At 38.4% G+C, this 13200-nt stretch overlaps 1 protein-coding gene across 2 annotated transcripts in view; it reads left to right on the top strand.

Moving 5' to 3' along the window:
- The first annotated feature begins 3241 nt into the window (after window positions 1-3241).
- Window positions 3242-13200, top strand: part of LOC127859938 (collagen alpha-1(I) chain-like) — a 28033-nt gene continuing 18074 nt past the window's right edge. For both annotated transcript variants that reach the window (XM_052397575.1, XM_052397574.1), the window contains exons 1-5: window positions 3242-3511; window positions 11606-11740; window positions 12106-12161; window positions 12358-12411; window positions 12925-12993. In XM_052397575.1, coding sequence (XP_052253535.1) covers window positions 3439-3511; window positions 11606-11740; window positions 12106-12161; window positions 12358-12411; window positions 12925-12993 — 387 coding nt within the window. In that variant the 5' untranslated portion in view covers window positions 3242-3438. The remainder of the gene's footprint in view (window positions 3512-11605; window positions 11741-12105; window positions 12162-12357; window positions 12412-12924; window positions 12994-13200) is intronic.

The following is a 13200-nucleotide window of genomic DNA, read 5'->3' as shown; positions in this document are numbered from 1 at the left end:
ATACGTATACTGTCAGAGACATGATCATGCCTAATAAAAGTAATAATAATAGCCTTTACTTCTGATAACTGGGTCACCCTACACATTTCTAAACACACCAGTCGCTAAACGATACATAGATACATTTGGAAATTGTAAAATTGTGTCATTAAACACAGTTGAAAACCTAAATTGCATTTTTTAAAGTGAAACTTGACTTCGGTTTGATAAATCAGCGGTATATTTCATGTTTAACCGCATAAACCAGACACATCTTGGATTATAATTTGATGAAACAGACCTATGAAATGTTATTGTGCTTAAATTCAGAGTTTTGTTAGAAGAAAAGCATAATCTTACATGTTTTAAATACAATTTTCTACTACTCCGTTATCGATGTCATGTGTATTTTAACACTGTTTTCGTAGTAAAACATATACCCGACGTCGTAGCGAAACGGACTACGCTTTGACCTCGTCAGCCCCCAGTGAATCAGCTGAGAAATGAAACTAAGACAACCACTGTTTAGCTCACACCATTATTGAATGAAGATTTAGTAAATTAAGTAAATATGCTACATATTGTATACTCATTCACCGTTTTAATCAGAAACGCAATTATATATTTGGTTCAACATAACTTAAACGCTGAATCAGTATTTGTGTTGTTCACGTTTTAGTAAAAAGTGCTCGAGGTTTCTTTTCACGATTAAACTCGCTTTATGTAATACCCTACACGTGAATCTCGCGTGGATAATGACCTCGTGAGTAAAATTCTCTCCAGGGACGATCTCAACATTATAATGGATTCTCAAATTATCTTTTATTATACCTACTCAACTTGGCGTCGGATATTAATCTACAAGTAGCACTGCCAGCCAGGATCTTTATGAAACATCAGGTTATGCTTGTGGTTTTTGCTTTTTTTTATCGCATTAGATGAGTCAATTAAACAAAAGATTGAAACAAGGAAGCCGGGCTGATGTGAATTGCTGAATCCGCGAACGTTTTTTCTATGGGCATGGTCTGTATTTTCGTATGTTGCGACCGTTGTTTAGTGAGCATGTGTTCAGTTTTATTTGCTATTTTGATCCCAATCTATAGGCTGATAGTTTGAATTCGTCTATATGCTGATGTTACGGGCTTCTATTTTAATTTCGGTCTATATGCTGTTATTTTGATCTCGTCTTAAGGCTGCCATTTTGATCTCGCAGGCTATATTTTTTGGATCTCTCTCGGTCTGTAAGCTGCTATTTTGATCTCGGTGTATATGCTGCTATTGATCTCGTCGTTTGGATGCTATTTTGTCTCTCTCGATCTTAAGGCCGTTATTTCGATCTCGGTATGAAGGCTGCAATTTTGATTTCGGTCTATATGCTGTTCTTTTGATCTCAATGTATATGTTGCTATTTCGATTAGTCTATAGGCTGCTCTTTTGATCACAGTCTCTATGTTGCTATTTTGATCTCGGTCTATAGGCTACTATCTCAACCATAGGCTGCTATTTTGATCTCGTCAATAGGCTGCTATTTTGATCTCGGTCTATAGACTGCTATTTTGATCCCATTCTATAGGCTGCTATCTTGATCTCCTACATAGGCTGCTATTTTGATCTCGGTCCATAGGCTGCTATTTTGATCCCAGGCTATAGGTTGCTATTTTGATCTCGGTCCATAGGCTGCTATTTTGACCTCGTCCATAGGCTGCTATTTTGATCTCGTCTATATGCTCCTATTTTGATCTCGTCTAAAGGCTGCTATTTTTATCTCATCTATAGGCTGCTATTTTGAGCTCGTCTATAGGCTGCTATTTTGATCTCGTATATAGGCTGTTATATTGATTTCGTCTATATGCTGCTATTTTTTATCTCGTCTAAAGGCTGCTATTTTATCTCGTCTATAGGCTGCTATTTTGATCTTGTCTATAGGCTGCTATTTTGATTTCGTCTAAAGGCTGCTATTTTGATCTCGTCTATAGGCTGCTATTTTGATCTTGTATAAAGGCTGCAATTTTGATCTCGTCCATACGCTGCTATTTTGATCTCGTGTATATGCTGCTATTTTGATATTGTCTATTGGCCGCTATGTTGATCTCGTGTATATGCTGCTATTTTGATCTCGTGTATATGCTGCTATTTTGATCTCGTCTATAGGCCGCTATTTTGATCTCGTGTATATGCTGCTATTTTGATCTCGTCTATAGGCTGCTATTTTGATCTCGTCGATAGGCCGCTATGTTGATCTCGTTTATGGGCTGCTATTTTGATCTCATCTATAGGCTGCTATTTTGATGTCTTAAATAGGCTGCTATTTTGATCTCTTCTACAGGCCGCTTTTTCGATCTCATCTTTAGGCTGCTATTTTGATCTTATCTATATGCTGCTATTTGGATCTCGTCTAAAGGCTGCTATTTTGATCTTGTCTATAGGCCGCTATGTTGATCTCGTGTATAGGCTGCTATTTTGATCTCATCTATAGGCTGCTATTTTGATCTCGTATATAGGCTGCTATTTTAATCTCATCTATAGGCTGCTATTTTGATCTCTTCTATACGCTGTTATTTTGATCTCTTCTAGAGGCCGCTATTTTGATCTCGACTTGGCTGCTTTTTATTTCGTCTATACGCTGCTTTTTATCTAGTCTATGGGCTGCTATTTTGATCTCGGTTTGAAGGAAGAGACGTGAGTTTCATGTTATAATATTTATGAACAGTATGGTACATTTCATAATTATTAACTAGGAGACTTTTAACTTAACAAACCAAATCAGACTATACGAATTATGATGAGCCTCTTGATTGTTATTATACACACAGGTTGATATTAGTAATGATAACATTTGTTTTACTTGCGGCATTGACTTAATGATTGTCTGGATCCTTTTTATGTATCCCTTATACTATAATCGTCATCGAAACTTTTGAATATGCTACTGTCTAACATGTCCGATTAATTCTGCGTCTGTGCCTATTATTTGATTTAAATTTAACGAAGCTCTTCAGTCTCTTTTTTCCGTAAATTGGAACTCATAAAAAAGTCGTTAATTACAGCCAGAAGCTTATCGGTTTTTATCTTACATACTCCTAGAGATTCTCTCACGCTTCAGCTATTGCGGGAAAGTTCCACTTTGCTTGCGAAAATTGAGCTCGTGTCAGTGACCGATTTTTACGAGCAAAAATTATCCGCCTTGAAATTGTGTAACGAAGATTTTCATTGGTCGACGTCAAGGGGGAGGATCTTTCGCTGGAGACTGGAAAGAGTTGCGTTCACTACGCGCAACATTGAAACGCAGGCTGTTAAGCCGGCTTTGTTGTTTTCTAAACGGGATCGAGTGTTCCAGGAAACTAGGGAACACGGCGTCGTCTTGAGGGAGCCCAAGCCCTAAGGCTTCCAGTGGGCGCGACGCTGCGCGATATTTTACCTGCTTTAAGCTTCCTTCATGTATAGTGTAGGAGTTTAAACATGGCATTTGACACAGTTCGGTGGGCACTGCTTCCTCTGTTGCTCATTGGAGCTGTCATAGCTCAGGATGATGGTGAGTAACCTTTATAGTATATATTTTGTTGTTGTTGTTTTTATATAAACAATGTGCACGTTAGGTTTACTCAAATCAATATAGAAAATCAAACATTTTTGTTGGCTTTTTTGCTTTGATATCACCAGTACTTTTGTCTTGGGGATAGATCCTATCGAACCCGGAACCTTCCGTTCACTAGGCGGGTACAATTTCTGTTTAGCCACCGCTATCTCGAGAAACTTTATTTCTTATTGCGTTGGTCAATATATGTATATTGTATGAACTGTAAGTCGTACAACCCGCCAGTGTGTTTTTTTCCGTACATTTAATGTACATCAATCAGAGGGGGGGGGGGGGTAATCACGTGACAAAAAAGCTGGCGACGTCCATGCCGAGACATTTCTTATAAATATTCCCCGTTCAGCTCGGCTTAACTCGCTTCAATTTTTTTAAGCACGAGCTGTAATTTGATTACCTGCAAAGAAATTTCGCAGCGAGTGAAGTCGAGATATACAGCGAATATTTATACAATGTAAAGTTTTTCACTTTTTTGCTGATATGGACGGAAACTCAGAGGCATTTAAACAATCAATGCAAGTAATAAATGGTATACAGCGGCGAAAAATACCTTTCTCGGCATAAACGTTGCCATCTTTTTTTGTCACGTGATAACCCCAACTGTCAATTACATCTATGAAAATATGTTTTATTTTTCAATTTTGCGTGCGCAATGTGGGTTGCATGTTTAACATACCTCATTTGTACAGGAGATAACTTTCTGACTGTGATTTTTTTGGGGGACAATGTATTTTCATTTGTTAATCCAGATTTTCTCATTTAATCCAGTAGTCAGATTTAGGTGTTGTACTTGAAATCAACTGCGCATGCTCGAAAACTTGAATGGCTGCCATTTTGAAAAATGACGGTTATCAATACAATTTTCACATTGTCCTTATAACTGCGATAACATCTCTTCCATCGAGTTATGTGTTATGGAGTTGCAAATCGTTAAGATTTATGTTTGTATTTATAAGTAAGGTAATGGCCTATTTTCTTGATATGACTCGAACAAAGTTGAAAGAAAATATGGTTCATGTCGAATAAACAAACAATTTCTTATATAATAACGATGATTAATATAATAAAACAATGAAGATATTAACAATTAATTCAAATTTATTTAATTAGATAATAATAATTTATAACCAAGCTAGTAACCTTGAAAGAAAAATCATCTCGACTGTATCGCTCTGGCAACTATATGCCCCCAATTAGACGTTAATTTAATAGTCAGTCTGTGAATTGCCTATTCGCTACGTGCCGCACTTGGTCGAATACTCGAACATTCGGAATTTCCTAAATAACGCAGATCATTAACGTTACATATCGGACCCTCGATATTCCGTTATCTACCTATGTGACGTCGTGTACACATTCTGTTTAATACACCAGTTATACATAAATAAGCTCAGAAAATAAGGTGCTGAAATGCAACGATTTCATAATGTAAATATAAATGAACAGTTGTGAGTAAACACTTTTTTTAATTTCTTTTAAAAAGGATAATTTGCCGTTTAGTAATGGGATATTGGCCCTAGATACAAGAACACTGCTCCCAGACAGGCGTTCAAATGAACACTGTCAATTGTAAATGTAATATTCTATCATTTAAATTTAGCGTTGCTCTTGCTCTTTAAAGGATAGAACACTTATTCATGCTGTAAACAAGATAAGCATTGTATTACGAAAATGAACATAACAATCTGATGATATAACAAAGAATAAATATTTTCATAGTTATGTTAACCTCTTGAGGATAAGTTGGTTACATGTTTTAACTTTATTTTAACCGTTTATACAAACGATGATGTTAATGGTATTCTGAAAAATGCAAGCGATAATTATTGGTATATTAATCGATTATTGAAATTTTAGAATAACATACATAATTAAAAATAATTATTCTCATGTGTTCGATTACCTCGCAAAACAAACTAACGCTATGCTGAAATTGTTACGTATAGCACTGTCGGACCGTATTTGGTACAAAAACGAATATGGTACAAGTTTGTACCATATTCGGCCGAATATGGTACAACTGTCTAATTGTACCATATACGTATCTGCAGTTTTGGGGTAAAATGCCTGACCGAATATGGTACAAACTTGTACCATTTTCGGATGAAAAATGTACCACATTCGTTCCGAATATGATACACACTCATCATCGTAATCATCATCATCATCATCATCGTTATCTCATCATCATCATCATCATCATCATCATCGTTATCTCATCATCATCATCATCATCATCATCATCATCATCATCATCATCATCATCACATCAATTATCAACACCCCAATGATCATCATCGTTGTTATCTTTACCAACACCACCATCATCATCACCATCAAAACCAACATCATCATATCCATTATCATGATCGTAATGGTGATCACAAAAGTTTTTTTTGTGATGATAATGACAGCGATGTTTTCGGTCGATAATGAGGATGTTGTGATGATGATGACGACGATGAGAATATCATCATCATCATCGGCCAATAAACATCGCCATCATCATCATCACAAATATTTTGTTATCATCATCATCATTATCATCATCGTCGGCCGATAAACATCGCCGTCATCATCATCTAAAAACTTATCATCATCATTATAACCATCATCATCGTCCGATAAACATCGCTGTCATCATCATCCCAAAACGTTTGTTATCATCATCATCATCATCATTATCATCATCATCATCATCATCACCACAATCATCAAACCCCAATCATCATAACCACTGTCATCATCATCACCACCACCATCATCATCACAATTTTTTTACCATCATCATCATCACAAATGTTTTGTCATCATCATCATCACATATTCATTTTACATTTTGTATTTTATAATTTGTTTCATTCAAGAGATTCAACAAACTTGTACTTTTTTCATTTATTGGTATACTGACAGGATTTTTCAAAGTAATATTGAAGAACATAGAACAGCATTTAAATTTTAATCCAACTGTAGCATTTTGACAAGACATAATATACATATATACATTCATTTTAGTAGCAGCCAAAATATCCCAAATGTGCTTCGTAAAAAGTTACCAGTAAATGAGCAAATGACAACAAATTTCCGGTAGAAGAACATAATCATCAATCACAAAAATAACATAACAGGTTTCCAAACACCGATATACATGTATATTTCACCTGTAATGTCTGTACATGACATCTATGATATCATACCAACCGATTCCACTAACACGCAAACGCAGCCATGCGTTTGCCCATTTTGGCCCCTTGATGATTTCTTTTATTGCCGAAATAAGACCGCTGTTTCTGCCCGCTCTTGTTAATAGGAAACGAACGCTAACAGGATTTCTGTTACTAGTATCTAGTCCAATATCCGGCCGAATGTAAATTCTAGGTGTTTGCAAACTCATTGACCTTATTAAATCTCTAAAGGGTTTGCCGACCTTCGCCAACACAAACTGGATTGACGGGTTTGATTGTATGCAGAACTTAAAAATTTCAACTTGAATGTGAAGTGGTAACATCAGAAATGGAAAAGTCGTTCGCTTCTGTGCCCTCCTATTGTTTATCATATCTTGAAGCTCTTTCAGGGCTGAACACACAGAGACGTCACCGTTGTCGCCAGAGTCACCGTTGTCGCCGGAGTCACCGTTGTCGCCAGACGCAGCGTTGTCGCCGGAGTCACCGTTGTCGCCGGAGTCACCGTTGTCGCTGGAGTCACCGTTGTCGCCGGAGTCACCGTTGTCGCAAGAGTCACCGTTGTCGCCAGACGCAGCGTTGTCGCCAGATGCAGTGTTGTCGCCAGACGCAGCGTTGTCGCCGGAGTCACCGTTGTCGCCAGACGCAGCGTTGTCGCCGGAGTCACCGTTGTCGCCGGAGTCACCGTTGTCGCTGGAGTCACCGTTGTCGCCGGAGTCACCGTTGTCGCAAGAGTCACCGTTGTCGCCAGACGCAGCGTTGTCGCCAGATGCAGTGTTGTCGCCAGACGCAGCGGTGTCGCCGGAGTCACCGTTGTCGCCAGTGTCACCGTTGTCGCCAGACGCAGCGTTGTCGCCTGACGCAGCGTTGTCGCCAGACGCAGCGCTGTCGCCAGAGTCACCGTTGTCATACGACTGTTCTAAGCGTGATATTATGTCCTTGTACACGCGTTGATTGATACGGATACTAACGTAATGCATGCCAAATCCTTCTGGGAAATACCCCAATGCAATTGTTCCAACATCACCATCGAACTTTCCATCTGCTGACACAATTGATGAGTGTTCTAGTCCTCGGGTAGAAACTACCAGGCACTGCAAATTATATTCTCTCATAAGTGCAATGAGCGTGAGGTTGTCGCCGTATGTCCCATTCTTAGACATATTCTTAACGTATTCATCAAATGTTTCATCATAGACAAAAGTTTCATAGAAATATCTGTTTTCTACAATGTGATGGACTGCTTCCTTACGTAAAGCATCTACGTCTTTGTATATACCAATTTTACCAAGTTGATGCGATATAGCAGCAAATTGACAATTTCCATCCGGATTTGGGTCCATGGCAATATTCACCCCATCCAACAACTGCAGATTTTCATGGTGTGTTAAAACATGATAGTACTTAGTTCTGTGATTTTGTTTCTCTGAGCGGTTCTGTTTTAATGAATGTTTTTTAATTTTTCGTTGTTTCTCTAACGCAACAGTTAGGCTAGTCATGTTTTCGACCCCAACCGATTTGCTTACGAATCCAAGTTCGGGTTTGTTCGGTACTTGAAATGACACGATATAAACACCATTTCGTTTTACTTTTTCTACCTTGCCTTCGATAACATATCTTTTGGTTGGCACCCTGGATTTTCGAAAGGGATAGCGAATTAATACTGTCTCTCCTACTTTGTACTTGCTTGGGGAAGTTGCGTTTTTCAACAGCGACCTGTAAGCCTTTTTATTTGCTCGCCGTATGGTTTTCTTTATTTCACGAGAACTATGACGTTCTTTGGTAAAAACATGACTTCTTCCGTAGTAGGCTTCAAAGGGCGTGAGACCCCCAAGAACTCGTTTGAAACTTGTGTTTATGGCATAGGCTAAATCTTGTAGCCCTTCGACCCAGTTAAATCCACGTTTACTTTTTGTTGCAAATAGAATCTTGGCCTTTATAACACTGTTTGACCTTTCACACTTGCCCTGTGATTGAGGATGATACGGCCTACTATTGATCATTTTGATGGTGTACTTGTTCAACAAAAGTTTCATACTAGGGCCTTTAAATTCCAGTCCGTTGTCACATTGGATGATGTCAGGGGCAAGGTTAACCATCAACACGTCCTCTAATGCCTTTGCAACTTCACGCGAACTCTTCGTTTTCAGGGGTTTTGGCATAACGTACCTAGAATAAACGTCCACGACTTGTAGAATATAACTGTATGTGGACCCCTTGTAGCTAACACTTTGATTTTTCATGTTAATTATGTCAATCTGCCATCTTTTGCCTGGTTCCTCTTCTGTAATTGTCTTTGGCTTTGGCTTGTTTGTAAATCTCGGATACTTCTCATGGTAATACTTGCTATTGTACAGTATTTCAAGGATAGCTTGTTCCGAGAACCCCGTGTAATTTACTTTCAGTTTGTTGTAAATAACCCTTGCTCCACACCCTTTGTTTTCCATGAACATCTTCTCAACAAATCTAGGAAGATCTTCTTTCACAAGGACTTGCTTTCCGCCACACAATAAAGAACCCCGGTCACCAAGCTCGAAGTCCTTACGTTTTCTAATCATGGCCAAACAATTATTCTCTTCAGGTGTCCGTTTCTTCAAAGGGACATCGAACGATCCGTTTAAACATCTGACAATAATGTCGTACTTCGACCTGGGCAAGCACCCTAATTGCTTCCTTTTTCTCCTAATTGCTTCCTTCATCTGAAATAATATAATAAGTTATTATACATTTATACTTCATTAGTTAATAGAGCTTGTATTGAACACCGCGTGTCGAAAACGAATGTCTCACGACATGAGCTGAGCTAAAATCACTCGTCTGATAGCTCCGCTAAAATTTACAATCCGAACTTCCGGGCAATATGCGCAATGAAAGTAGCAAGTACTTCATGTAAAGTTTCATTGAAATCCAACCGAATTCAAATTCGGGGGAAAAATAGCGGGCAAACTTATGGCGGTCAACGGACAAACGGTCTGTAGAAACCAATGCTACGTGGATGGAAGGGATATAAAGAAGGGGCCCTGGGGGCCTAGGTCGCTCACCAGAAGTCACGACTAGGCAGGGTTCGAAGGTCAAAGACCTATAAACTCCATAAAATTTAAAATGTTCAAATCTACAGATTACAGGAGCTCGATCTGATTTTGGTGGAAAATACACTTTCGAAAAAATGACTGTAGCTTAAATATTTTAGCAGTTTAGGAGTTACGCACCCGGAAGGAATGCCACGGACAATTGGATAGACGGACGGACAACTGCAAATGCACTCTGAGGGGGGGGGGGCATAAAACATAAAAATCAATGCATGTTAAAACATCAATGCATATTAAGACAACTGAAAATTAAAATTATGTACAGTACTTACTGTCAAGAATTCTTTTGAAGTTTGAAGAAAGTTTGGATTTCAATTCTTTCTAGTCGAAAATCACAACTTTTCTTGCCGACCGCCAAGTCAAATATGGTTACTGACTTCTGAGTAAGACTCGTGTGCAAAATTCCCGCCTTTTTAAAGCGGCACGTTATCAAAGAAAAAATCGGAAACTTCAAAGCTTTGTCGGCTTCTCAGCAATATGACGTCGGAACGACAAATCAACTTTACAAAGTAATGTTTAGGAATACAGTCACACCTGTCTAAAGCAGCCAGTCAAACATCCTTATTTTTGGAGAGATATATTCATTTAAAAGAGCTCAAAATCTCTTAAATCGGATTTTGGTGAAAATACACTTTCGAAAAAAAAAGTTTTAAAAATTTGAAAATTGCTATTAATGATCTCCACGAAAGTATCTGGCCCGCCCGGGAATCGAACCCAGGCCGCCTGCGTGCCAATCTGACGCGCAACCGACTGAGCTAGCCGGCGAAACAGTTACACAACCAGCAAAATCCATGTAAAGTGTGGTTAGGTTAGCTGTTTCTGTTACTGCTAGTTACGACGACGACGACGACGACGACGACGACGATGATGATGATGATGATGATGATGATGATGATGATGATGATGATGATGATGATGATGATGATGATGATGATACTTTTGTCACTTCCAATATTAGGTTAATACAATGTATTTGAGTTTGAAAAAAAGTTTACACATCGGCAGACTATTTCATTTATTAAGAAATACATAATTTATGTACCATATACGTAGGCCATTTTCATTTTTATGAGTTTTTTTGGTATGTACCAAATACGTTTTGGCGAGCATAGAAAAACTTATTCCAACCGAATATGGTACAATGTTTGTACCATATTCGGTCGAAAATTGTACCATCTTCGGTCCGAGTATGGTACATTTGTACCATATTCGGCCGAATATGGTACAAATGTACCATATTCGTTTTTGTACCAAATACGGTCCGACAATAGCACTCGCACAGTCTGGTCAGAATATACACCGATGGCCATAAAGTCACGCACGATTTCGTGATTTCTTTAGCGGACAAAGAAGCTCCAGACCAGGCTGGTTTGGAGCTACGCTGGTCAAATATAGCACAAAAGACCCACTTTCGCACGACGCCGCCCAATAAAAGGCCGTGTATAAGAAATGTCAATCAACTCAATGGGGGTAATCAATCCATACTATTGGTCAATCATCAACTATTGTGTCTTTATCTGAATTTTTTCTCTCATCTGCACAGTTTCCTCCGCATCTTTGCATTGATCACCGCTTAATATGGTCGCGGAATTCTGACCACAGAGCTGTAGCAAGACACAGGGATGTGATACCAACGTGATTGTTTAAGCGGCTGCGAGATGGGTGTGGGTTAAATAAAGAGGGCTCTAACAAGCCTTTAAGTTTTGTACGACCATCCAGTCTTTGTCGACAACAAAATAGTAAAACCTTTAATTCGGTTCCAGACACGCCTTGTGTGACGGAGGACGGAGAGAAGTATTTTGATGGTGACACGTGGTTTAAGCCGGACACGCCTCACGTGGTGTGCGAGTGTATCCGGGGACGAATCGAATGCTTCGAGGACGAAGATTATGAAAAAGGTACGAACATCGGATGTCGTTGACAATATGTTGTGTAAGCTTCTGCGTCACAAATTTATGATTGAGCATAAAAATAACCCACATAAAAAACACATGTAAGAACATCAATCTCAATTTAGAATTGTATAACTACGTGTGGTTAATGTCAATTCAAACGTATTATTATAACGCTTAATGTAATATGCTGCATATACTATAACAACCGTGACACTCTTGGATGCTTATCGTATACAGTTGAGTAATTTCATTAAAGAAAACGATTCATATGATGACGATAATGGGCAAATGATGATGAATATGATAACGATAATGATAGCAATAGTAAAAGTCGAAGCAGGGTCTGTAAAATGAAGACTTAATTTCAGAAGTAGAAGAACCCGCCCTAAAGCAAGAATCCCATGTCTTCACCGAGATTCAACCGGTATACTATGTCATTAACTCTTCATACCGAATATAAAATGCGTTTTTATTTCATATTGCAGTATTAATTCAAGTATTGTAAAATGACGACATTTGTTTGATGATTTAATATATATCCATATACCATTTGTTCCGGTTTTTGGAATATGTACGTAAATGTATGCATCAAATACCGAGTTGTCTTGGTAACATTGCAGGGTCCGCAAGGTACTCCGGGAGAGCAAGGTTCCATGGGGATGCAAGGTTTTATTGTGAGTAACCATCTCTACGTATTTGATTACAAATTTAAAAGGAAATTTTTAATGAAACGTAGACACGAATAAACGCACGTAATCATGCGACACGGTACTTCCATGAATGGGACGCACTTTGGCAGTTTTCAGAATTCAGCATTTTTCAGACGATACTCAATTACCCGGTACTCTCGCATTGCGTGTTATTGACGTTGATATTACACTTTTCATTATTGAATAATATCTGAAGTTTTGTGAACAACGAATTTTCTCAATGCGTTTAATATAGCGTTTGAGAGAATATATGTACACAGTATTTATGCACTATGCATATTTATGCAGAACTCGTAGTAGAAACAAATCAAGCACTACATTTAAAAGTTTAGAACCGTCTACTCGAGCAAAGCAATCTTTCGCTGCACATGTACGGAGACTGCAAGCCAAATATTTTATTTATTGTGATTATGAATGATAATTACCAGTATTAATATTATCCTTCAAACATAACGGCTTCAGAAATCTTGATTGCAGGGTGGGCGTGGCGAGGACGGAGAGCACGGAGTTCCGGGACCCCCGGGCAATGTGGGAAGTACCCTCATGGTGAGTTTGCCAAGCCATTATTGTGCGATAAGTTAAGCATATAGTTTTATTATACTATATAGTTCGACACAAAATACAACCGATTGCAGTGTGTTTTCTTAACATCTTTGGCAGATTCGATAATAAAAATTTGCCAGTTGCAATAGAGGTGTAGCGTGTATAAATGGCGGATAGTCAACATAATAATGATAATTGTATTACCTTAAA

The sequence above is a fragment of the Dreissena polymorpha genome, chromosome 15 (assembly GCF_020536995.1).
Source record: "Dreissena polymorpha isolate Duluth1 chromosome 15, UMN_Dpol_1.0, whole genome shotgun sequence".
Lineage (NCBI taxonomy): Eukaryota > Metazoa > Mollusca > Bivalvia > Myida > Dreissenidae > Dreissena > Dreissena polymorpha.
The sequence above is the reverse complement of the archived record's forward strand: the minus strand, read 5'-3'. Positions and strand labels throughout refer to the sequence as shown.